The 27,493-nt window shown below is 43.8% G+C and overlaps 1 protein-coding gene across 1 annotated transcript; it reads left to right on the top strand.

The window, feature by feature from the left end:
* The first annotated feature begins 8,129 nt into the window (after nt 1-8,129).
* adamtsl5 (ADAMTS like 5) lies at nt 8,130-25,950 on the top strand. Its single transcript, XM_029255957.1, has 13 exons — nt 8,130-8,795; nt 13,443-13,515; nt 16,030-16,187; nt 16,614-16,674; nt 17,402-17,507; nt 17,716-17,843; nt 20,140-20,263; nt 21,914-21,997; nt 22,783-22,946; nt 23,027-23,252; nt 23,710-23,814; nt 24,907-24,978; nt 25,142-25,950. Exons 1-13 carry the CDS (start codon nt 8,776-8,778, stop codon nt 25,474-25,476), a joined length of 1,656 nt encoding a protein of 551 aa, XP_029111790.1. The 5' UTR covers nt 8,130-8,775; the 3' UTR covers nt 25,477-25,950.
* Nucleotides 25,951-27,493: the final 1,543 nt, after the last annotated feature.

Below are 27,493 nucleotides of genomic sequence, written 5' to 3'. Positions count from 1 at the left end.
CTGGTCATGTCCTTCTTTGGGTACTGGCTCTCCTGCCAGGCCGTTGGGGTGATTATCAGAGGAGCTTTGACAGCTCATGTGTGCTTCTTTGTAGACTTGTTACAACTCCAGCGCTAATGATGGCAGGCAAGATTAAAGCTCCCCATCAGGGATGACTGCACCCACAAGGTGAGGAGGGACTGAGAGGGACACATCCAGAGCCTCATATGGGAGAACTACTGAAACGTGGACATGTAAAGCACTAGGGCTTTGTAACCTTCAAATGACCCTCCCTACACTCCTCGCAATGGAGTCATATGATGCAAATGCTTCAAGACTGAGGTAGCCGAGCGTTTCTGCGATGAAGAGATTGAGATACAGCCAGCCGGATGAACCTGGACATCATGATTTCATGGCCCTCATGCGCACCGTAGTGTCGAGGGGATCTGCTTTGTTGCAACTGCAGCGAAAAAGCCATGTGCTGTGTTTCTCCGGAGAATGACGTTAAAGATCCAGCTGGTGCGATCGTCCTGAACTGGCTGGTTTAAGTCGACAGTCTGTGCAACTAAGCAGTTTGGCGTGTGAGGGAGCTGCCAGCCCATGTCCGGCCACGCAGCTCCACAGCTGTGCCTTTGTGAGGTCCTTCGCTGCAGAGAACACTCCCTGCATCCCTCCACCTCTCGCAGATGTGCAGGGGCTCCTCTTGGGGCTACTTCACGAATCCAGGCCATCAGTGAGAAGACCCACGGTGGGCTGTATTGGTCACACGTTTTACGTGTGGTACGATAGATGGTGGATGGTAGCGTGGCACAGCTGGTACTACTGTGGCCCTGCAGACTGAAGCCTTGAGTGATTCCGGTTCTGGTGGCTGCCCTCTCTGTAAAGTTTGCTTGGAATTGCCGTTTATATTTCTTCACTTAGCAGACGCTTTTCTCACAGGCAACATACAATGATTACCAAGTAGTATTCAGATGATCCATTTATCTGGGTTAACTTGGTGTGTGTCAGACACACTGCACTCAACTCCCAACAATCACTTATACCATTTGTACAACTAAGGAATGTAACAGCCTCTCTCGTTCACACACGCATGCTAAGAGGAAATTAGAATTCACGATTCGCCTGAAACACGGTTTTAGACTGTGAGAGGAAACCAGAGCACTCAGAGAAAAGACAAGCATACATGAGGATAACATGCAAACTGCTCAGGCCGAATGTGGATCAAACCTATGCCCAGTCCCACAGTCCAGGTGCTGTGAGGTGGCAGCACTACCTGCTGCGCCACTGTGCTACCTTTTTTCTCCATTTTAACGTCTGTAGGCATTACATACATTTAATATACCTTCGAAGGACTTGCAGGTTATATGGACTGCTTATGTTAATGCATGTTTGAGAGTGTGTGTACACTGCATAGGCTTGTATCTCATCCAAGGTTAGTTCCTGACCTATGTTTGGCTTTGCTCCAGGTCTCGTGTGATTCTGTATTGTGTTAGTGGGTTTGGACAACGAATGAACAAATGAATGAATGAATATTCATACTATATGAGGGTGAACAGAAGCATGGAGGTCTGCCAGCAAGTGCCACAGATACGAGCTCTGTCTGCCTCTGGGTGTGACTGGCTGACAGTCTCCTCCACGTGAGGTTACACTTTAGCCAACACTATGTAGAGCTGTGTACGGGTTCCTCAGGCTTCCACCCTCCTCTTGCAAGACATGCAGCTGAAGAGCCTGACCTCCCTGGGGTTTTTTTTTTAATCAAGTCCAGCGACCCAGCTCTGTATTTCAGTGTAAATATTTCTGTTTGCAGGGGTATGGTGGCGCAGTGGGTTGAACTGCGGTCCTGCTCTCCGGTGGGTCTGGGGTTCAAGTCCCGCTTGGGGTGCCTTGTGACAGACTGGCATCCTGTCCTGGGTGTGTCCCCTCCTCTTCTGGCCTTATGCCCTGTGTTGCCGGGTTAGGCTCCGGTTCCCCGCGACTCCGTATGGGACAAGCAGTTCTGAAAATGTGCGTGTGTTTCTGTTTGCAAGGCCCTTATTTTACATACCCTCACCAGATGAGTCGGTCCATCTTTCAGCTTCTTTTGTGGCAGGAGTTCAGGTGGTGTTACACAAATTATTTTTATTTCTCTTTAAAAACATTTGTAAATTATTGTTTACTGGAACAGGATTAACATGTGCAACCAAACTCACCTGGAGCGTTCACAATAGACTGTCTGAAAGGTGATGTCATTGTATCTTTGGGCATTTTGCATAAGATTAATTGTAAATGTTTTTCTTTAAATTACTTATTAAATAATAAATGCCGCAGAGAAAAGGGAACGGCAAAGTAAAAGACAATGAAAGGACTGAAGAAAAATAGTGGGATTAAGGACTGATCAACACTGAGTGAAGGGAATGTTCTTTTAAGAGGATAATGCTGGGATTATTACCATCCCTCCAGAAATGCTCAGGCTTCGGAACAGGTAGGAATGAAGGATTTGCCCCTGAAGTCCCTGTCTAAATCCCACTTAACGGGGCTTGATTTTGGCCTGTTGTTTCTCAAAGTAGCTCCCCACAGCCCAGGCTATCTGGCACACTTTCCTGGAACCATCCAAAGCATGGCGTCAACAAAAGCAACCGCGCAAGTTTCCATGCCATATGTATTTGTTGTCCCCTCCATTTGCAACATGGGGATCTGGATTATGGTGTGCTGGAGGGCCGCTACTCCCTTTCTGGGTTCAAAAGTCAAAAAAGGGTTCATTTGTTCCCCACTCTGGCTCTGGAGCAAATTCCTTACACTATAGGAAAAGCTGTAAAATCAGAACTCCGCCATGTCTTCACATAAAGGTGGAAATGATCTCACTTTTCCTCACACTTTTCATCGCTACTAAAAGCTTCTGCATTTTCTTTCAAAAGATGTAAAATAATTATTACGGGGAGATGAGCATCAAATCCAAAAGAATACTGTATTATTGCAGGACACTGCTGTTTTACCTCATTCATCTGAGCTCCGGAGCCAATTCCAGTCCTTCTGCGCAATTCCACTGAGGGCATCAGCATGCCTACACGGAAGCAGCCAGGCTGTCCTTCCCACCAGATGTTTTGCAGCTGGACTTGAGAGCTGTTCTCCCAAAATGTGAACGGGGTGGTATGGTTATTATTGTTTTTACGGGATGTAATTACAGAGATGATGCAGAACACATCCATCTCACCAAATAAGGAAACACGCAAACATGGGGTTGGGGCCAGAGTGACACAAGAAGACACATCGGGTTCGACTCCTGAACACCAGATTTTGCTGGAAGTTTTAGGGAGAGACTAGACTTCCCATCACTCCGACTCCCACTGCAGTCCCATATCGCAGACTCCTGCCCTCATAATGTAAACACTGGCCTGCCAGAGCATCTGCGCTCGATCACGCCAAGATCTCACTGGCTTATTTTCGCTTAGTTACAAGATCCCTAAATCTTGACTCAAATTGTGTTGGGGATGTGTGTCCAGATGGGTGAGTTGTTTACTGGATGATAGCTCTAAAAGAAATATTTAGGGGGAAGTTGCCTGTAGGGCAAAGAACCGCAGCACCTGAAGTGATGTGTGTTATTGGAAGAGGAGATAGCACAGATACACAGAAAGGCAACAGCGGTGTTAAAGAAGCTGTGAGCACTGTCTACGAAGGTCTGCCGCTCCAGTGGACTCGCCACTCATTCAGCCTCCGGTGCCATATGACATACTGTCCTTCATGTCAGTCCGCACTCCAGCGTGCCGTGCAGCAACCTGCATTGTGTACAGACTGACACTTGTTTATCGCTTATTTATTGGCTTCCTATAACTGCCCAGATGAAATACAAAAGGCTGGTTGTGACCTACAAAAGCATCAGTGGAAGTGCTCCCTGAAATGTACAAGGCCTGAACATTCGCTGCACCCCAACCAGACTGCTACGCTCCTCCACCTCTGCCTGCTTGCTGGTCTTATGCACAAAGGGTCCAAAATCCAAAGCACGAAGGTTCTCAGTTCTGGCTCCTGTGTGGTTGAATGACTTCCCCCCTCACTCAGAACTGCTGATTCCTTCTATACACTTAAGAAGGGTCTTAAAACTTACCTCTTCCAGACTCACTTCTCCCATAATCTCCTAAATTCAAGTTAATGTCTTAAAATTTTTTGCTCATTGACATTGTGATCATAACTGTAGAATAACCGCTAAACCTTTAAGCAGCTACTCGCGAGATGTACATTGATTCATACAGTGGAATGTAACAAATTAACTGTACTTTAGAATCACGTGTCTGAATCCCCTCTGTTGATGTAATGCACTTCTATTTTTCTACGAGATGTACATCACTTTGGAGAAAAGCATCTGCTAAATGAACAAATGTAAGTGTAAGGACAAGGGACTTCCACATCTGCCCTCCTCATTACATGAGAGGGTATGTCTTTAAAGCCCCCCCCATTTCTTTAAGACACGTTTGTGTTTTAAGAAAGCCTTTGGTGTTTTTCTACAAAAGTGATTGTGTCAAGGGGGAGCAGTGGGTTGGACCGGGTCCTGCTCTCCACTGGGTCTGGGGTTCGAGTCCCGCTTGGGGTGCCTTGCAACGAAGTGGTGTCCCCTCCTGGGTGTGTCCCCTCCCTCTCCAGCCTTACGCCCTGAGTTGCCGCGTTAGGCTCCGGTTCCTCACAACCCGGTATGGGAAGAGCAGTTGAGTGAGTGATTGTGTCAGATGCATAAAAAAGGTATTTTTCCTAACATGAGACTCAGTGACCGCAGAGGTGAGTACTGACACGGTACTGACTCACACCTACCCCCCTCTTGGTATCAGATGCCTGGTTACGTGTGGAACATCCAATCTGTGCAGCAATGGCCTCATATAAGGCACAGCATCAGACATCCTCAGCGCGCACTTTAATATATAAGCAGAAAGGCTTGATATCATATTTGTTCAGATGTTCTGGACCATTTGTGAAGATATTGTAATCCATACCATTAGGAGTCACCTGAGGATCAGACTGTTAGTGGCAGGAAATGTCGAGGTTCACAGGCAAATCTCTTAGGTCTGCTGCATCTGCTCTGAACATGTACTTCATTTGCAAGGTTGTTTTTGTTCTCTCCCCCAGAGTAAGAGCAGCTGGTTGGTGTGTTCTGGCCTCTGACCCACAGGGCTGAGCACATGGTAGCGAGAGCGGTTCTGGGACGGCACTTTCTCGCAGCGACTGCCTATACAAAGCACCGCAGGGGGAGTCACCCCCTCGCCTGCCTGCAGGACCCTAACCATCAAAGTCCGGGTGAGGGCAGGCTTCCTGACACCCCACCAGTGTCGTCATGGCTGCGGGTTCGTTCAAAACGCACGGAGCACTAATTTTCTGTCGGATTGGGCATCGGTCCAACTGTCCTCAATTACCCTGTAGGTGTAGACCCCTGCAGATCCGAGTGGAAGAGAAAAAAAGAGCATCGAAAAATGTTATTTTTGCAGAGAGAGGTACGCTCAGCACCACTGGGAGTCACAGACAGTCCTACTCGGATACACACTGAAAGGGTGAAGACAGCTGTCAGCATCGGGTTTCGCTGGATTACTGCTGTAGACACACGGCTTCGCTTCTGAGCCGAGATCCTCTCGGCCGGCTCTTATTAGCATACTTACCTGACAGTGACCCAGTTCGATAGGGATCGCCTGCTTGTGTGCGGCTCGCGCTCTCTGCTGGTCCGCGCTGATGCGTCGCTAGAGCTCATCTCCGGGTGCCAGGCGAGGCAACCCCGGCACACCCCTCCGCACCGGGACGGACCTTGTACTGAACAGTTCACTCAATAAAACTCCCATTAGCCTGCTTTACCGGCTTCGTAGGAAACACTCTGCATGCTCAGAGAAGCTATGCAAATAAAACCCGTTGGCACCGGCTCTGGGACGTGTTCCACGCGTTGCGTTGTGACCGCTTGCAATCTGCCCGCTCAGAGCCCTCTGGTAAATGTGTGGGCTCTTCGAGAAGCAGCCAGTTCCCGTCAGCGCTCCGCCGCAGAGGGGCACCGGCACGTCGAGCATTTCCAGCCTGGCGCTCGGCCAAAGCTTAGGGTTCAAAGGCCCGCCGATATGCGAGTCGCTCCCCCCCCCACTCTAAACAGGGTAATAAAGTGGGGTGATGCTCTCCTTTGAAGCAGACCCCCTGTCACTGCTGAAACACGAGAGACACAGGAAAGAGACATCAAGCCCAAGACTGAACTCCGAAAGCATTCTCACCTATGTTGTCAGAACTGACAGATCTGCTCTCTCTAATGAGATATTGAAACAATATTTATTCGTGCAGGACTCGAATATGTGCTCTTATTGGGTCTTATGTTTGGTTCATGCGATTGGGTCTGATCTATTCTAGGAAACCAAAACCACCGGTTTGCAGGCAAGTTTACCTGCAGTAAGTAATGCAGATTTCCTTTGGATCATAAATTAAAGCTCACTGAAAATGATTAACCCTTTGACAGAACTTATTATGGGGCCACCTGCACTGAATATATTACACAATCCCAGCAAATACACATACAGCCACTAACAGGTACAAGCAAATCATGTTTCATTTGTACTGTTACGAAGTAACGGAAGGCATTTCACTTCGCATTCTGGTCAGTAAGTTTGCATGGTGGGGAAAAAAAGATATTTTCGGTGACTTTTTTTGTGTTAAAGTCACCCTTGTTGGAGGTTTTTCTCCCCTTTCTGGGGTCAACCGGACCCTCTGTTTTGCTCTTTATGCAAGCACTGAAAGTTTCTGTTTTGACTGCTGAATCTGTGGAGACGAGTATACAGTAAACATCAATTCTGCCAACAGCTGTAGGAAGTTTAAGTTTTAAGACCGTTCAAAGCTAAGGAAGAAAAGGGAGTGCTTACAGAAGGAGAGCCCTTCAGGGTAAAGTACAAATGGAATATGAAATTGTGGTTTGCTTTGAGAATGAATGACAGAGCAAGATGTCCTGACTTGCAGATTAGATGAGCAGCTCCCACAAAGTGTTGCCAAGCAGTGTGAGTCAAGCCGAAAAGAGATTTATATGTAGTGTCTGATGAAGTTTGTCACACATATTGAGTAGTAGCCTATTGTTTTCATTGTTATAGCAATCAGAAGAAAAAAAATCAGAATGACTGAAACTACTAAAAAATCAGTATTCTTCAACGCTTCTTATTTATTGTCTTGTAGGGCGAATAGCAATGATTTTACTGACATATTATGTAAATTCCTCCTGAATTACAAAAACGTTCAGATTTTTTTTTTCCAGAAAGGGGCGGTTTCCTGGGTGTGGGCGTGTCTGGGCGGATTTCAGGTGTACAATAGCCTTTCCCATTGGCCAGAATCGAAGCCACAGGGGCGGTGTTGTGTCTTGTTATTGGACTGTGGGCAAGTCGGGGAGGAGTTAGGTGTACAATTACCGTTTTCGATTGGTCAGAGTGGGCCGTGTCGCGCAGGTTCATTGGAATGTGGGCGTGTCGGGGCGGGCTTCAGGTGTACTGTGCGTTCTCTTAGTGAAAACACATGCGGCGAACTCGTGAATGGACATTGCTGGTCAGAATGTGAATGGTACGAAAAACCAATGCCAACTCTTTGGTTACTGGAAGTCCATAAAGAACACAACGAGACCTTAAGATCTGTTTGATTTCTCTCTATGACCGTCATACAGATCTCCTTATTTCTGCTTGGTGAGTGAGAAACTAAAACGCGCTTTACATGTCATTTACACGTGTGTATATCCTCTTTCTATTAAATAAAATGAAAATGAACAAGTGAAGAGGACTGATGAGAAGTACCTTGTTTTGCATCTCAAAGCGGACAAACATTGAGTTATCCTGGAATATAAGCAGATCTGAGATAGTATACTGAAGTGAAAAAATGAAGCACAAAACTGAATTTTTGCCTGAATGTAACTTTTAAATGATCATATATTTTGTTGACTAATTCCAGTTTGGTTACTATATTTTCACCTTCGCTGTAGGATTTCATTCAGTCGTGTGGGCCGATCTTTAGAAAGAACCCGTGCTCCTGTGTTGTCACCTGTCCTGCCCCCCTGTCCATGAGGACAGCGGATGGACACCATCAGGACCAGGACCTGTCTTTTGAGCTCACGAGGATGTGACAGGTCGCACTGCATAGAGTTAAGTACATGAACTCATAAAGAGTGGAGAAGAATCCATCCTGAGGCCAAGAAGAGAGCAGATTCGGCGATGTGAGAAAATCAGCCGTATTCCTCAATGGCCCCAGTGCGCGGAGATGGAACGAGAGGGAAATGAATGCCAGTGCGGACGTGTGGAAAAAAGCTCCTTAGGTGTGTGTGTGCGCACCTGCTTTGGGGAAGAAAGAGCAGAGAAATCTGAGTCAAGTGTGAGGCATGTGTCTGGGCTCGTCTTGCGCAGGTGATGCCGGGGACACAAGAGGAAGAAGAACATGATCAACTAGATGATCAAGAGGATTTTAATGAGGAGCGATTAAAAGAGCAAACGGAGCGCTGAGAGAGAAGCGAATCGCCCCGAAGACGAAGTGTAGTGTACACTGTACCTCTTTGCCTCTCATGTTCTTTGGATACCCTTCGCTTGTTGTGTGACAAAAAAGTTTGCGATTCGTTCTGTCTGTCTAGGTTTTAGAAGAAGGACAGGATTATTTCCACCTAGACTATTAGCGCTTCCGTGGATAATCATGAACTGTTCGGATACGTGTACGCGCTTGGATTCGCTCGTGTCTCTTCGTACTCGGCATGAAAACACGTGCAAGAGAGCAGTTTTAACAGGATAAACTAGAATTCGCGAATGTTGTGTGGAGAGGACAGATCTCATCTCGTCTGTCAAGGAAGGAGCGAATATGTCACACCCATGTTGTAGGTAAGGATTTTTTTTTGGAATGGCTTTTTAAATTTCCATTTCTCCTCCTCCTCCTGTCCTCGCTCCGTATTTTTCAATTCAGAATTGGGTGTAAAATTCATGCTTAGACAGTACTGGATGGAGACGATTTGTCATATTTGAATGAGACAATGTGCGCGTATATAATATATATTGTATATCATGTTATACAAGAGTTAATTGGAATATCCACAGGTGTCATAAACCGATCATCTTTCAAACTTTACCTCTCAGCCTTATGAGTAACATACTGATAGTGTATCAATGTACTCGGTACTGATGACGTGTTTGTGCCTCAACGGCCACTAGGCAGCCTGTAGCCTACAGCTTTCCTGTTTCACAGTGAGGTGCAAGTGGTTAAGACCCACTAATACGGTTCAGATCTGTATGGGAAATGTGGGGAAGATGGATCCGAATTACTGCAGAAGCCACGAAATCAATTTATATATAATTATACCTCCAGTTGTGGAACGTCTGTCAATATTGCAAAAATGGTCGGGACGAAAAGTTTAAACTGTCGAACCATTCTCATTTCTTTCTTTATTTATTTATTCATTTATTTATTTTTTAGCTCATTATCTCACACACAAGACCATAGTAGAAGTGTGTAGTTGTGAACTGCAGCGTCCCGGCATACTGAAGCACTGACTATCGTACACATCTGGGAGTCAGACATTTTCTCGTGTGGAGAGGTAGCTATAGCCTATAGGCTATATAGCATAACAAAATGAACGTCTAATTTAAACCGGTGCGGAAAAATCACATAATCAGTCTTGGACTGTAATTCAATCCTCGCGCTTCCTTGAGGTTTGTGTGGAGAATGTAGGCAGGCTAATCAATGCTTAGTTTCATTAAGGCCCGAGGACACGAGTCGGGCCCTTGGGCCCAGTGCCGCTCTCGTGCGAACCTGACCTGACGTGACCCGACCTCACCTGGCCCGGCCTGGGTCACTGCGACTCGGTCAGGATGTTCAACGAGAGCTGCTCCGTTTCCCTGCGCTTTTGCTATCGATAGGTCCTGGGTAATACCTGCTGCGGCAAAAACGTGTCTGTTTTCACCCTCTAATCGTGTCTGTGATGTGCAGCGTGGCCCACTAACAGGCTAGTTACCTGCTTGCCGTGTATTGACAGGATCCGTGAAAAACACTTAGATGTGGGCTACTTGCAGAAAACGTCTTTTAAGTATTAAGTTTTAGACCTAGGCCTACGGATTTAATCTGAGTCCTGATCAAAAATGTGACTTCGTTTTTTTGATAAACTCCGAAGATGCCACATTTCTCAGTGAATGAGGCACTAAATACATACGGAAATATGTCATTTTGGTTCTTGTCACTTGTCGCAATATGTCACTTTGGTTCTTTGGTTCTTGGTGTCAGTCATACATCTGTAGTTTACTTTCTTTGGCCGCTGAAGTTTTGACGGCGACGCAATTTGTCCGACAGCTATTACTCAAGGTGCGATGGGTCTGAAAACTGTCCCAACACATTTACCGCTTCAAATGGCATACATGTACTATTTTTGGTTCTCCTTTATACACAAAATGGGTTTTAACATTGTGTACAAACTACACACAACACTATCTGATTTAACCTGATTTATTTAGCTCACTTCTTAGACTAATTCAATTAAATCAAGTGGTGGTGTCAAAGGTCAGAGGGTACGTGCCCAGCAGGACCGTGGCCGAGAAGCAGTTTGCGATATCCGTTTGTCTGTTTCCACATTTGCAAATCAAAGCTGAGCAAACTTCCTCCAAACATTTACAAAATTAGTGTGCACAGTTCAGAAATGATGCAATCCTACTAAACCCAACAGTATACATCATCTAAGTATTAATTCATATTGCCTATGACATTGTTCAGCATTGTAAAATGATACATGATCTTGAATTTACTAACAGATTATAAATAAGAAAGGGCAATTTTCATGGTTAATTTAATGCTTAAGATTTTTAAATATGCAACCGTCAGTCTTATAAGGGTCATAAATGTGACATCTTAACTGAGACTAATACATGTCAGTCTTTTTCAGGATGGACTAAGATTATAGATTTTAGTTTTTTTTTTTTTTTAATCCAATGCTTTCACTGTGCTGACAGGATTCTCTCATTTCTTTTATTCCTTTGAACAATGAGTATTTGTGATCACTGAGATCACTCAAATTTTGTAAGAGGGCACTGGGTAAAGTTTAAAGCTTTGCAGGGGAATTCAGATTCATCCTTAAATCATTTTAAAAGCAGGACAGCCATTTATTATGTTTCTAAAATCCTTATACTTAGAAAGGGATTTCATGTTCTTCAGAACCAGATGAGAGGACAGCTTGGTGCAGCAAATGAATCAGTGCTGTTTGCTAAGTCCTTCCCATGACCTAAAAGAGAATGGCTTTGGATTCAGTTAGACAATTAAAACCATATGACAGCTGGTAAAGCAAGATTTTAATTTTTGTGTTTAATAAGTAATATTGGATTCTGTATTGGTAGTTAATACAATTTCTGAGCCTGCATAAGTAAACAGACAAGTAATATACTAAATCATGAAGGGAATTAGTTCTAGGGTGAAAAGGTCTTCAGGAATTAGTCCGTTACTATGGTGCTATTATATTGCTCACGCTAAAGATACAGGATGCATAAAAGTGTAATGTGTATTTTTCTCACATTTATGTATAATTTATTTCACTAACACCCTGTTTTCTCAGCACTCAGGTGTCCCAATGCATCCCAGCTGTGTTGTTCACTAATGACACATTGCAAACTCTCTCCTTATTTGGAGATCAAATTCCCACCTGCACATGTGCACATTGAAATTCACACCACAAAAGCCTAGACCACACATTGTAATGGGTCCATGAGAGCAGCCCAGAACTACCATTCACTTAAACAACTGCTTTTCTAACAGCTAGATTGACTGCCTTTGATACATGGAAAACTGGAGACGCTTTCATGTAGCTGTTTAAGCTCAGGTTTTCACCTGGGATGTATAGGCCATATGTGTAGCAGGTGAGAAAACATTTCACAGTCTGGATTTAACACACAGCCACAGGCAGACACAAAATCAGATGTAAAGGTTGAAAGCATGGCCACAAAGCTTTATGGGAGAAGTATGTTGAAGGGCTTCAGTGTGAGCCATTCATTTTAGTCATTGAAATGTTATTCAGCTTTTATAGTGTGCTGCTGTCAATATTTTAAATGTTTCTGTTGTAACTGTCTTTTTTTGGAATATCAAAATTATTGTATTATTATTTTAGAATATTTTACCTAGATCAGAATATTTTATTTTAGAAAAATTGGATGTTTTGAGAAATTAGTGATAACATGACACAATATGGACATATGGCTCTTCACCAAAATCTGCCTTTGTTGCATGGAGCAGGCCAAAGAGAGTGTACCCCTAGTTCTTGACACACACACACACACACACACACACACACACACACCTAAAACGGCCTGGAAGGAGAGCCCGTGCACTAGACTGTGGGGAATCTTTTCTCGTTTCATTGGAAAGGGTGGCTGCTGACTTGGGTCAAAGCCAAAAGAAATCTCTGACTCAGGTCTTCATAGGCTTCTCGGAGCGTAAGCTACGTTAGGGTGGGGGTTAAGGGGTGCAATTGCTGATAAATGCGATAAACGGCATATCTGCTTTTTATGGGTCGACAAACGAGAGAAGTGGAATTAGTCATTGGCAGCCTGGAGACAGGGAAGGGAAAACCCACCGAATGAAAAATAGAGACTTTCCAATGGTCTTATAATATTGATGTGCTGACAGAGCACAGAGAAAAAAATTCCAATAAACTTCAAAGAGGTTTCCAGGAATTAAAGGATTTCTTGGTAATGGCCGTAAGTGTACTGACTCACATTTTTGTGTGGTCTTTTTCATAGTACAAAGACTGTCTCTCTGCTGCAGTGTTGAAGTTGTTGCTCCATATTCCCTTGTACCTGTTGGGGTTTTGTTTAGCTATGATTTAATTGGTAGTTTATTATGCACACTTAATATAGGCATATCCAGAGATGTTTCAGTTGTTGCTGACTATTAATTTATGAAGGGACCACAAGCAACAAACCTCTATATGGATCAGAAAACTTACATTTGAAGAAACATCTTTGTTTTGAAATTTTTACTAACTTTGTTATAAATCATGAACAGCAAACAAACTGTAGGTATTGTGTGTTATTGAGTGGGGTGGGAAGGTAGGACACGGTCTTTTTTTTTTTTTCTCTCAAATACTGTACAGACATCTTCCGAAAAGAAAACCAGTGATTTTTAAAATCTCTAAGTTATAGCATAACTCTGCCACCATATCATATCTACTTAAAGGTAGAGGAAACAAAATAGTAAAGGAAGCTTGGTGGTGTTTCAGACATTGGAGACCAGGTTTACTTGTCTTCTTCAGCGAGTAGCTTTGGTGTTGGTTATCCACAGCAGTCCTCTCCTGGTGCATGGAAATGGTTAATATCTTCAGAGTGAAAGAACCTTTGGACTTTGCTTCCAAAGACATACCCTGCATGGCCACTTTTAATGCAGGACCAGAACTCGCACTTTAAGGGAGCTTCAGGTGTCGACATTCCCCCAAGTTAGACCAGAGGGGTATCGTTATTGATGACTAATACTGTTTTGTTTTTTTTTTTTCCTATTTCTAGGAGACTGTTTTGGTTCTTGGCTCTGACCTTCACAGTTCTTCTGATTTCCCCCGTATGCTATTCATCCCCTCATGTAAGACAGCCTTCTTTTTTTACTTATTTGATGCAAAATACAAAAATGATGATTACAATGTTAAAAGGAAGGCTGAAGGTTAGAAGGCTTGTTAAAGAAACTTCTTGAAGTATTAACAAGTTTTGGACCTAAGCCCGGAGATTTAACTTGACAGTTGTTAATTGTTTAAGATCCAGAAGCAGCCTTCCAGTAGTATCCTTGAATAAAGGACCTCTTTTGAATTAAACAAATTTTAATGTCAGAAATACCCTTATTATTATTGTACAATGATGATAGTGATTATCCATATCACTCCTGTGTCAATTAATTGTTGTTGCTGTTGTTAATAGAAAATTTAATAACAAAGAATACAGTAAAACCTAATAATAAAAGAAAATTAATCTTTACCTGAGAATTCAACCAAAAAGATTTTAAAATCTGGTTTCAATTTAGGGTAGTGAGACCATGCAGTTTTAAAGTTTGCTTGTATCTCTTCTTGCTCTGGTTCTTTTTCTGTCTGTTCTCATCTGCTTACACTGTTGTCAAGCAGAGCTTTAGCAACAGGGAATCCTGTGCCCTTTGAAAAGATGGAATACCCGCAAGCCCCAAGTATACATTTTCTCCATGCTGGGATAGCCCCAAGACAGCCACCTGTTCATAGCCAAATAAAGGAACTGAGCTAACCCCCAGACTAAAATGCCCATGCTTTTTATTAGCACAGCTTAGTCTTTGAGTTCCATTCTGCGCAAATAGTTTGCAGGAGACGTCAGTCCCTAAGGCACTCCCTCTCAGGTTCCCTGAGCTTAAGGCTCAGGTCTAAGAGACAACAGTGAAAGCAACAGCTAAAAATGTTAGATTTACTGCAGCGCTTTCCGTGTGTTGTACCTCTTTCATTCTCCAAATGCCTGCAGGCTTGACGTTTAAGCTGGCCTTGTCCATCAGGTGGGTTTCAATGCCGTTGTAGATGAGTTTTCTTCCATCTAGAGGAAGACAGAAAGAAATCAAAAAATTCTTGTGCATTTCTTCCTTCCTCTGAAATCATTAGCCGAATTCAATATTGATGTTCGGGATTTTCTCCAACCTGGACCCCCTGCATCATACCCTCCTCCTCGTCGTGTCTTCATTTTCCATTTATCCCAAATAATGGCCTGAAGGAAACCCAGTGTTCCAGAGGTGAAAGGCTGCTTCAGTAATCCAGCATTTACATTTATTTATTTAGGAGGCACTTTTCTCCAACACAACTTCCAATGAGCTCTGTGTAGTGTTTTCAGCCCACACACCTTATTCACCAAGGTGACTTACACTGTTGGATACACTACTTACAATGGGTCACTCATGCATACATCAGTGGCGCACACTCTCTCTGTCATTCACACACTATGGGGGAACCTGATCAGCATGTTTTTGGACTGGGAGGAAACCAGAGCACCCAGAGGAAACCCACACAGACACAGGGAGAACATGCAATCTCCACAAAGACTGAGCAGGGATTGAACCCATGTTCTCTCACACCACCCAGGTGCTGTGAGACAGCAGCACTACTCACTGTGCCACCATGCTGCCCCTTTTTGGTTAAGAGACACAAATTAGTGTTGATAACAGTTGGAAAAGGGGTCAGTTGGCCTGTGGCGGTAATGAGGGCACCTCCAGGTCAGTGTGGCACTGGGAATCGCAAAGCTCTGTCGCAGTGGCGCGGTGCAGTCATGTGTCATTAAGTCCTCACTGTCAGAAGCTGAGTTTCATCACTTCCAAATCCAGGGAGGGGTCTTTCGAAATGGCTTGCGAATGCATTTCAACTTATCATCACTGTTCAGAGAGAAAACATGACTGCTTCGGTCAAGGCCTATAGATGATTATATGAAAGCAATTCAGTACTTTTTCAGCTGCAAACCCCCTAAACAGACAGCGAATCGGAACCTTGCCAGCGAAGTCCACCTTTTAGAAGAAGCTCTGGAATGAAAAGCACTGCTGGTGTTTGACATCACCAGGCACTGTTTACTGTTACAAAGTTTCGTGTCATGTCTCTTTGAATTAGATTTGTGTCCTGAAGCAGCTGCGTGTTGTATTTGGAGTGGTAAACAAGGCTTTTCCCAGAAGCGCTTTAATTGGCTCGCCAGTCCGAGTGTGTGTCACTAAGCCCTGCATCCAGCTAACGCTCACTGGATGCCTTCAGGCTCAGAGAGGAAGTCTGGCTCTGAGGGACTGAGACCCGACGAAAGCCGCGCCAGCGCTCCATTATGCTGCACGTATTCTCAGAACAATGCTGCAGACTGATCTAAGAATGGAAGTGTAATGTTATCCCAAAAGCGCGATTAGCGCACCACTCGAAAGTGACAGCAACGTGACTAATGTAGGCTGCTGGTGACGTCCCAGTTTGAGACTCACTTGCTTTAATGGGAACAGGGAATAAATGAATGGATGGATGGATACTATACAAAACTCACTTTTAATATGACAGTCCAGATGCTTTTTTGATTGTATCTCAGTTAAATCTCTCCCCATCTGCTCACACCACCTCCATTCTTCCCTGCACAGTCCTCGAGGCGGCCTTCGCGGGACGCCCGCAGTCGTCTGCCTCGCCCACGCCGCCAGCTGCCCTTCGAGAACCAGTGGGGCCCCTGGAGTGGCTGGTCATCGTGCTCGCACACGTGTGGGGGAGGGGTCTCTGTGCGGACACGTGTCTGTATCACCAGGTGAGGACCTGTCTGAGCGACACATGTATGACTCATGGGGAAAAAATTTAATTTTTTGCAGTATTCACTTATTTTATATGACAATCTGTAAAGTTCTTAATATTACTTTGAATTTTTAATTGCATATGGGTAGTGCTTTCTAATTGCGTGCGTATTTAAAAAATGTTTCCGACTGTAAATATGCTTGCTTCTGCACGTCGGCTTGCTTGTGCTATCACTTAAATATAGCGATAATGAAAAGTGTTTATAGCGCTTAAAAATGTCATCTGTCCACAAAAGTGTCTTATCTTCATGGTGGAATGAAGCCTTTATACACACCATGAGTAATTTCTGTGATCGTCCCGGTCCTGCAAGAGACCTTTGTTCGGTTGTGCTGCAGTAAATTTCTTCCTTGATGACAAGCCTCTTTTAAAAAATAACTTCCAGGAACCCCATTGAGGGTCCATGCCCAGGAGACACCAGACACTACAAGATCTGTAACGCCAAGGTAAGAGGTGCATAACTTAACACCATCAGGTTAAAATCGCCAGGAAGTAAAATATAAATGAAATAGGAAGCAGACAGACCAGACATTCGGCAGCAAGACCCCATGGTGCAGACAACATCAGAAGAACACACACTGAAGCTTGGAGCACCTCCATAGAAGAGCGCTTCTTGCCAGGGAGTTACATGGCAGGGCAAATATTCCTAAATGCTATCTTAAGTGTACTTAAGAGCTGATAACCCAGTGCCTTTAAAACATGCTGCTATATATAGCGGTACAGTAGATATAACTTCGGGGTGTGCTCGCAAGTGTCACGAAAGTCTTAACTTGTTCTTTACTACTGAAGTACCTGCATTTCTGCATTCCCGCTGAAGGCATGTACTCCAGCTTATATTCCATCGGTCATGGAGTAAAATTTTGATAATAGGTACAACACAAGAAATTCTGCAGCGTACACTTTCTACCTCGCAGATCTACACTCCTTTCTTAATATTCTGGTCTTCTCCTGCCACCAGAGCAGCGAAAGAGCTTTTCCTACACAAATACTTCTCAGCACAGGCAGAGCTCCTTAAAGAGCCAGGGTTGATTGATAAGAACATCGCTGAGAGCTTACAGTGTGTCCAGAGCAGGTTGAGGCAGGCTGTGTGTATGTTTGTGTGTTTTTCACATCCAGAATGGACTGAGCTACACTGTGTGTGTGTGTGTGTGTGTGTGTGTGCTGCAACTACAGGAGTGTGATGTAGGGTCTGTGGAGTTTCGGGAGCTGCAGTGCGCAGCTTTCAATGACAGACCCCTCGTGGCTGGGGGTAGCTACAAATGGACAACCTTTCATGGAGGTGAGTGCGCCCCAGCCTGCTAGCCCCGGTTTGTACGTTGGTCATATCAGAGGAAAATGATTCCTTTTTCTCTGTCGCTGTGGCCTTTTTTGCATTGGGTTTGTGCGTACTCTGTAAGTTCCTCTTGAACACCATTTTCCTTCCTTCGGTATTGGCACGTTTACACTTTGGGTGGGCTGATTAAGTTTGGCCTTTGTGTCTCTTCAAGGTTCCAACCCATGTGAGCTCAGCTGCCTTGCCTTGGGACACAACTTCTACTATAATTTCGGCCGCGTGTTGGACGGTACGTTGTGCGAGACGGAGCCCGGGGCAGTGTGTGTCAATGGTCGCTGTCTGGTGAGCAACAGTGTTTTGCATTTTTTATCATAAAAATTCAATTAACGGCTACATCTTGTACTTCACTGGTGCCCGTAACAATTTTCACTTTTGTCTTCTCTGTCCAACAAGAGGTTTTAGGTCGTTGTAGAAGGTCTTGCTGTTATAATATAGGGTGACTTGTGCTATGAGTTTATAAATGAGTTTTCATTAAGTTGTGATTATATGAAGGGGCCCAAAGTGACCTAAACAGCCTGGATCATTTGATGACCGTTTGACAAATAGCTTACATGCACGTCAAGGTAGATTTACGACCAGGAAGGTCAACAATGCTCTGAAGGCAGGAGAGGTCATGGAGTAACTGATCCAGAGATGAAGCAGATGGGTGCTACAGCTGGAGCTGGATGGGGGCAACACATTGCTGATTCAGTCCAGACCCCAGGACGCTCCCCACTATGCCCGTCATCTCTATGTATGTGCTCTCTTGGGGCTCTGCATAATTACCTCCTCGGGGCCCACATTTCCCATAATATTCTGCTTCGTATCCTGTTGTGCATGCACACAGAGGTAGGGAGGGGCCTAATTATATGTTCCACAGATTGCTGTGGAATGTGCTGGTAACTTATCCCTTGATCATTTTTCATTGCAGTACAGGAGATGTGAGGCTCTTTGGTCCTGTGCTCCTGCTGTACATCCTGGCACTGTGAGCTGTGAAGAGAAATGATCAAATGAACATTATTGCCAAATGAATGAAAGAATGAAACTTTATTAACCCTCTCAGGGCCAAATTAATACTAGCGGTGGGAAAAATGTGTACCAGCTAATGCTAAGTTGCAATGTCTGCCTGGAGTGGGTCAATCCCAGAGGGAAATTTACATTTATTCATTTATCAGAAGCTTTTCTCTAAAGCAATGTACATCTCGGAGAAAAATACCAAGACTGCGTTACATCAACAGAGCCAGATTTGGATGCAGACATGTCATTCTATAGTACAGTCAATGTATCACATTCATCATATGAACCGGTATACATAACACGAGTGGCTGCAAAGGTTTACCCATTATATAACAATTTCCTATTGAAAATTTTTATACAAAAACACCTAAATATTTATCATGTGCTTCTGAGGTCAGGGATTGATTTGAGTCCAAAAGAGGTTAGTTTTGAGACCTTTCTTAAATGTAGAGAAAGATTCAGAAATTCTGAATAAGAGGGTGAGGTTATTCCATCACATCGTAGCCAGAACCAAAACCTTTGTGCTTTTGATTTTGGACCTTTTGTGTGTGGGACCACCCAGCAGGCAGAGATAGAGGAGTGTAGTAGTCTGATTGGGGTGTAGCGAGTGATCAGGTTTTGTAGATATCAAACAGTGATCCATTGATGCTTTTGTAGGCTGTAGCCAGAGTCATGAATTTGATCCAGTGAGCTACAGGAAGCCAATGGAGAGAGATGAGGAGGGGTGATATATGGGAACGCTTAGGCAGGAGGTCAAGCACAACTGGTGCAGCATCATTTTGTATTAAATTCAACTTAGTTGAAGCAGCAACATACAACACACATACACTTAAATGTACATATACTGAAGAAACAGATAAATAAGTAGATAAATGTTAGGTAAGTGAATATCAGGTAAATAAGCAAGCACATTTACACAAGAGAGGGCAGAATGAAGGGAGGTGTTGGGTGTCTTGAGATCGCACAGAACAGCTTGGTACTTCTTAGTCTTTAAGAGATCACCCTCCCTGGCAGCATGAAGACTCATTGTAGAGGCTGATGGCTGCTGGTAGAAATGACCTCTGGTAGCACTCCTTGGAATACCCTAAATGGACCAGCCTGTTGCTGAAAATGCTAAATGCAAATGTTTGACTAAGGTGGCCTCTAATGTTGTGTTGTCCCTAAATGCACATCTGTTGAGATGAAAAGGCAAAGGCCCTCTAGGTTCTCCCTAGGATATTGTGCTGATGACCCCAGGCTTCCTAAGTTGCTAAACCCTCTTTGGCTATCTTCCATCTCTGCTCCCTAACTAGACTTAATTACTGTCTAAAACACAAATAAACCTGTCCATCAAGATGCATCAGATGGGAGGTCAAAAAAGATTACTGTACATTACTGGGTTACTGGACAAGGACAGTTTTTGTAAAAACATAGCCTGCACAGTACAAACGAGGATCCTTATGTACATTCTTATCTTCCTTATGTGTGAAATTTTCTTGTCTTGTGTCTTCCAGTCAGCAGGCAGGGGACACTCAAAGTGTGAGATGTAGCAAACTGAAGAGACACAGCCCAGACTGAATCCACTCTGCTCTATGTGTTGCAGAAGCCAGGCTGTGACTTGATCCTGGGCTCCAAGCAGCAGGATGATGCCTGCATGGTGTGTGGTGGCCAGAACACTACCTGTCTTCGCCACCACAGTGTTTACCAGGGCACTGGACAGGGTGTTGGTGAGTAATAAAATAGAGTGACAGTGTGGAACTTACTGTCCTCTGTGGATCATTGAAGGGACAGCAGCTTGCACAGTGGTTAGAGCCATTGCCTTGCAATCAAACGACCAGGGTTAGAATACCTGCTCCTGCTGTAGTTCTCTTGAGCGAGGTACTTACCCTGAACAGATACAGTAAAACTGACCCAACTATACAAACTGATAAACTGCCGTAAATACTTTAGTCTACAAGTCTTAGTCTACAAACTTGAAGTCGTAAATTTCCCTCAACAAAAGCATCAGCTAAAGAAATAAATGTAGATGTTTAAGTGTTCTACTTAACTGCCAAAATGTCATCTGACATTTTACACACACTGTCTGAAACCACTTGTCCCAAGTGGGGTCGTGGCGAGCTAGAGCCTAACCCGGCAACACAGAGCGCAAGGGCTGAGGGGGAGGGGACACAACCAGGACGGGACACCAGTCTGTCACAAGGCACCCCAAGCAGGACTCGAACCCCAGACCCACCTGAGAGAAGGATACAGCCAAACCCACTCTGCCACCGCACCCCCCCCCACATCTGGCATTTTAGATTTTTTAAAATGATAATCTACATCTGTTGATTACAGTTAAAGATAATAAAAACATAAAGACGTCATTTACCATGGAAACCGGACCTTTTTGTCAACGAGTAACTCATTGCTGATCTAGGTAGGCAATTGGAATCAGCTGCAATGAATACCAGCTCTGTGCTTTGTGGACTGAGACGCCTCGGCTAAAATGTGATTATATTTTGGATTTTTCTGTTAATGTAGGAGTAACAACAAAACAATGTCTTTGGCTTTTGCCCATGCCGTAATTCAAGCCATATAGTGAATCCAATCATCCTGTTTCTGGCCTTAAAAGGTAAAGTAAACAAGAAGGCGTTTCTCAAGTAGCTCTCATCAGCGTGTTCAGCAGAGCAGAGGCCTTTTAAGCCAGAACATTGGGTCATGAAGGACGTAGTGTCTGCGGAAGGACCATGACCTTGTGTTCATGACCTACACACACATCGGGAGTGTAGCAAGAGGGTGATTTCAGGGTCAGTCCCCCAGTGAAATTCCTAATGAACTGTAATCGACTTGAGAAAAAAGCCTTTTGCTAAATAAGTTTCTTACTACGTCTCTCTCTCTCTCTCACACACACACACACACACACACACACACACACACACACACACGCTCAAAGACACGTGCAGACACACTTCCCCAACACCTCTGGCTTCTTGTTCAGCCAGATCTTCAGCTCTCATACAGTAGCCTCTTTTCACTGCTCCTTGTGCAGGCACAGTGAAAATTCTTGGCGTCATTTTCCCAGCCGAGCAATGAGAAAGCAGCGATAAAGGCAGCTTTGTGTGGAAGCTGCTTGTCTTCTGCAGCTGTATTTCTAAAAGGACAATGGGCTTCACACTGTCAGCAGAGTGCTCGGTGAAGCAGGTCAATAACCAGTAGTGCTTTGGAGGTCAGCACGGACCAGTGACTCTAAGCACTTCCAATTTCCACAAACACTTCTAGTCACATGATCTTGAAGGGATATGTTTAATCTTCTTAGAGCAAGATGGGTTTTTTGACTAAATAAAAAGTGATAAAGATTTAAAAGATAGCGGTCCAATAACCTGTATCTCTCTTAGCAGGTCCATTTGGATACAGCGAGGTGGCTATGATTCCTGCAGGAGCTACTCACATCCGAGTTACTGACAACAGCAGGAACTATCTAGGTAGCATCTTAACTGAACCTTCTATATGACCTTATAGGTGACACTTCACGCTAAATGTTTCACAGAAAACAAGGACCAGTGACCTGGACTTCTTGACTTTTACTGTCTCTTAGATAAATTAGTGTAGGAATGCTGTACTGATGACAATGATCAGACTGTTCTGTGGTTTCCTTTCCTCTTGGGAGGTTCCCAAATTGACATATGTGTTGGCCATGTGTGTTAGTCGTCACGGTACCCAGTTTTTGGGACAGAATCAACTGGGCTCGGTTGCAATCAGGAAGCTTGAAAAGTGAAGCACTGTAAGCGTTTTCTTTAGGTGGGGTCACATGGGGGTTACAGGATTATTTTTTCCCTAGCAGTTAAAGCCCTTTTTATATGAAAAGGTTGCATTATTAACAAAGATACTGTAATTTGTCATTACATGGTTACAGAAATAATGTGTTCAAATCCAAGGGTTTTCCACACTGTCTTCAGTTATATTAACTATTTAGGTAGCTGACCACTTAAAAGGTTGGAATTTCATGTATGAGTTAGTACCTGTCTTTCCAGTACCACCTCCGGAGACGAATGAAGCAGAGAAATCATTCTTCTCAGACTGCCTGGGCTTCCTGTTGATACAGTGGTCCTTGTTTCCACTGATCTGTGACTAAAGAGTCTCTGTAAACCATGTTGGAGGCAGTTTGTGAGAGAGAAGGAGAAAATTGTTAGTGACTGGCACCTATGGGTGACTGGCAGAGGCATAACTCACTGGACGCAGTGCTCACCGCTTTCCCCCTGCCCTACAGCACTTCAGAACGGACGCTCCCAGTTCGTCATCAATGGGAACTGGAGGATCAGTGTACCAGGGGAATACAGCGTGGCAGGAACCAAGCTGCTGTACCGACGCTCGGCCGACACCTGGGAGAGCTTCGAGGTCTCAGGGCCAACCCAGGAAGACCTGCATGTCATGGTGAGACAGGGCAGATACAACCTTGTCAGTGCACTGTGCTTAGTGGTGGGGATTCACCGACTCTCATGGTGTCCCTGCAGGTGTTGTCCACAGATAAGAACCCTGGGATAGAGTATGAGTACTGGCTGCCTCGTGAGCGCTATGCCCTCTACCACGGGAGGAAGAGCCCTTTAAGGCAGCCCCACCATACTGGAAACTTCTCACCGCATCAGGCACCAACAAAGACCACAACCGAAGCCACTACTACCACCACAACCATGACAATGAGCACAAGTCCTCCTCCCATTCCCACAAGGCATTTCTGGGGTCAGATGTGCTTCTTTAACCCTTTCTCAACTTGCTGGCCTGAAATTTAAACAGCTTTTCACTTGTTATAGCACGATGTATTACTTTTTCCACTACTCACGGTGGAATTTGTAAGTCACCGACCGAAAATTTTCCATGCGGATCTAGTAAGTGTGTTCGGAACCGGATGATCTTAAGGCTTGTGGCTGAGCTGCAAAACTTCTTGATTTTAGCCAGGCCGGAGAAGCAGTGTGTTTGCTGAAATACCTGTGAGGGGAACACTTTGTCTTTCCACCTGACTTTCATTAACACTGAAGGAGAAATACTAAATTTCATTTTATTGTCATTATTGTTTTAAAAAGCTCAGCTCTGTTGTGTTATGATTATAATCCCATGTGACACAATGGAGGGCTGCAGGCTTACTGGGAGCTGGTTGCTAGGCAGCAGGGTGCACTGACGCTGTCTTTTTTCCCCTCAGTACCTGCAGGAGGCTGGCCTGCCTTGCCCCCCCCACAGCAGCCGCAGCCACGGTTAGAGAGAGATGAGAACCGGAGGAACCTTCTACCGCAAGCTCCTCTAGCTGGTTAGCATTCACTTGTTCCCCACAAGCTTGCAGAACAGAGGCGTGCAGTCAGGCTAGAGATCCTCAGGTGTTTATATTTCCCAACACTGTGCTTAATCCGCTGCAAACCTGCAGGGCCTATGGCTGCTGTTCACTTATCGTGTCTGACGTAGGTTGGATCGGACACGGGACGTGTCACAAACATCACAATGTTGTCTAATCAGTACAGCCACCACCCGTTAGTTGGTCTCTCAATATTAATAATATAAGTACCGACACTCTTGGCATTCGTCTTACTCAAGGTAGAAAATTTACGTGATGAAATATTTATTTTATATACACTGGACCCTTCATGAATGAAATTTCTGCAAATTCCTTGTCTCTCTCCTATATAGAGGTGACAACAATAAATTGTCATGTTATTACTTTATATCTTGTGTTTAACTTTCTTCTTCAAGTTATAAGTAAATAAAGGAAATAAAATTATTTTATAACTGCTACTTTTTCCTCTTGGACCCTTTCACAACTGCTGATAAGATTGCTGAGCACACATTATGGGTCAAAAATGTACCCTTAAAGATGTAAATGTAAAGTGGTGGGGAAGCTTTCTAGCTGCAAGCTCATGTTTGCAAACTCATGATTCAGTAAAGCTTCATGGACACAAGCACGGTTCAAAATGCTTTTCTGACACTTTTGATTAAAAACAAAAGCTTTGAGAAGGCACTAGAATAAAAATTTAAATATATATTATAGATAGATAATATTGTCTGGGGAAAAAAAACCACGAAAAAATAAGTAAAATCTGAAAGTGTTACATTACTTTTTCCTTCTGGTAGTAAGCAACATTTCTGGTGATTCTGAAGTGAACTTCTGTTGGGGCTTGGAATAAATTAAATTTTTCCCCACAAAAAATAATGCGAAAAGTAATTTGATTAATTTTTCAACATTTGGTTGTTTTTCAGAAACAAATTAGGCCTGGTTAACGGAATAAATCTGTTTGACTGTACTTTACTGATATCAGATATACTGTACGAGCACATTTAAGGTATAACATTTTTGTACTGTGCTACTTGAGGAGAAAGTAGTAATCGGTCTGCTTTCCCATCCACTAAGGACACTGTAGAAAATGCAGGAGGGTTCGAGGCCGTGGAGAACGCCAGAAACAATACTGTCAAAAGGATTTTGGTAAGTTCTTCACAACAGGAGAAGACTGAACCATATGTGTCTCACGCATTTTTCTTTTTTTATTGTTGCTTTTACCTGCCACGTCTCTTGTATGTGCTGCACTAGGGAAAAAATGGTTTTAATTGTTCACTTCCTGGGTACCTCAGCTGTGTATCTATATCAGTTTTTCGAGCGAAGGTCCTGGGGAAGCTGTACCGGGGTGAGGAGACGCGCTACGACGTGCAGATCATCCACACCTACCGCAACCGTTTCCGCCTGGAGCACCGGGAGTTCCTGTGGGTGCCCAATGTGTGCGACTGCCCGGCTCTAGAGGAGGGCCGCCAGTATGTGCTCATGGCCCGCCGCCACATCAACTATGAGCACACGCTGAACCGTATTCTTTTGGAGGAAGACAGCTATGTGCAGCCCTACCGCCCACGTGAGGACAGCCTGCTACGCCCCCTGGAGCAACTGTGCAACAACCGAGGAACAAGGCCGTCACACCAGCGGAGGGGCTAGAAATCACCCAGTGGAGAAAGGCTACCGACGCAGAGACACGCAGACGCTCACTGTCCTTCGCTGTGCACTTGGGCACAGGAGAAAGCCTGATTAATACATCCTTTCTACACAAATATTGAAAAATGAAGCACATAATGAAATTCTGCTAAATGTAATGAGCTTCAAACCTTTGGACCTTTTTACATTGAAAAAGTGCACACGGATCCACTAGGATAATCAAACGGTGCCTGAATTAGGGAAGTGTCCACTGGATGCTGGGCACAGTGTTCAAAGTGAAAAACTTCACTAGTAGGTAAAGCACTTTAAGGGGAATGCAAATGACCCATCCTTAAATGTCACACACCAAAGAGGCCTACTGTTAGTGAGGCCAACTAATGGTAACAGCCAAGGTATTTTCTGTTGTCAAATATCTGGACTGACACAGTGAGTTAAAACCACTCACTGAGAGGTTTTAACCTTTGTTTTTTTTTTTTTTTTTTTTTTTCCCCTTTCTTTGAATCGTATTTAATACACAGCTATGCATTGCTCTATATTTATAAAATGACACAAAAAGTCAATATTTACGTTCATTTATTTCTGTTATCCTAAAATGTTGAAACTTTAAACAATTTTTGTATCACTTTGAATACAAAACTATTTGAAGTATTTTTTTCCAGCAGATTTATGATTACTTCTGACTTTGCTCATTTCATTTTGCTAATGGCAGATTGAGTGCATTAAACACTGATTGGTTCTGCTCTCTGGGATATGTTGTCATGTATGAGGTACTACATCTAAACAGCAAGATATACTGTAGATGTTTTATCCTTCTGTCATGGCATCACATTTCTTCAATGGGGGTCATGGTTCCATAGGACACAAAGCCCTGATGCTTTTCTCCATCTGTGATAAGTCCTCCTACAAGCAGATGTCAGCATGACCTGCAGCAAGCAATCAGCCTTCTGTAAAGCAGTGCCAGATGTGGTAGTGTTTTGCATTTCAAGACGACGTGGAACAGAACACATCCTGTGGCGCTCATCCTTGGTGTCTCATAGCTGATATGAGTGGTGCAGCCAGTCCATTTATGCAACCAGTCCTGTTCACATCGATAACTGTAGACAGTTATGGAATGTTCTATTTTTTTGTATTTCACACACACACACACACGCTGTTTGAACCGCTTGTCCCATACAGGGTTGCGGGGAGTCGGAGCCTAACCCGGCAACACAGGGCGTAAGGCTGGAGGGGGAGGGGACACACCCAAGACGGGATGCCAGTCCATCACAAGGCACCCCAAGCGGGACTCAAACCCCAGACCCACCGTAGGACAGGAGCTGGTCCAACCTACTGCGCCACTGCGCCATCGCGCCCCGCTTTCTGTATTTCACTTTTATAGAAATTGTTATTTGTTGAAAATTTTGGTTTGAATGTCAGTTTCAAAAGATTTTTAAGAACACAAATGTAATTCTGTAACCATGACATAAATGATGTCCTAACTAGTTATCTGCAGTTAAATAAAAATTTACTTTTTTTGTCTAGGTTTAACCCAGATGAATAGTAGAGACCCACTGTATATAAATGGTTGTGGTAAATGGAACCCTTAGAAGACGCAGCTTTCCAAAACAAAATGTCAGTTCCTTAAAGCTGTTTCAATAAGGTGGTATGGAAATATTAAAAGTAAATATACACCAATGGTGAATGAAAACCGACAAATGTGGGAAAGCTTATTACCACCGGAAATAAATGAAAATGTTGCAGTAGTACATTTTTAACATCATTTGCTTAGTGTAGGCCATTTTTTCATATGGAAAAGAAGTATATTTATAAATGTCTTCTACATTTTAGTGAGTATGAATTGTAAAAAGTGATTAGAATGTCCGAAACAACTGAAATTGATTAATCTTTTGCTTAGCGACAGCATATAGGAACAATTTTCTAAAGGCTAACGAAATCTGAAAGTGAATGTTATTCCACAAGATTTTGTGTAATTTTGTTTTTAATAAGTTAAAGACACAAAATAATAAAATATACAAAGATG

The sequence above is a fragment of the Scleropages formosus genome, chromosome 11, assembly GCF_900964775.1.
Source record: "Scleropages formosus chromosome 11, fSclFor1.1, whole genome shotgun sequence".
NCBI classification, from domain to species: Eukaryota; Metazoa; Chordata; class Actinopteri; order Osteoglossiformes; family Osteoglossidae; genus Scleropages; species Scleropages formosus.
Note: the sequence above shows the minus strand (reverse complement) of the source record. Positions and strands in the feature narration are given on the sequence as shown.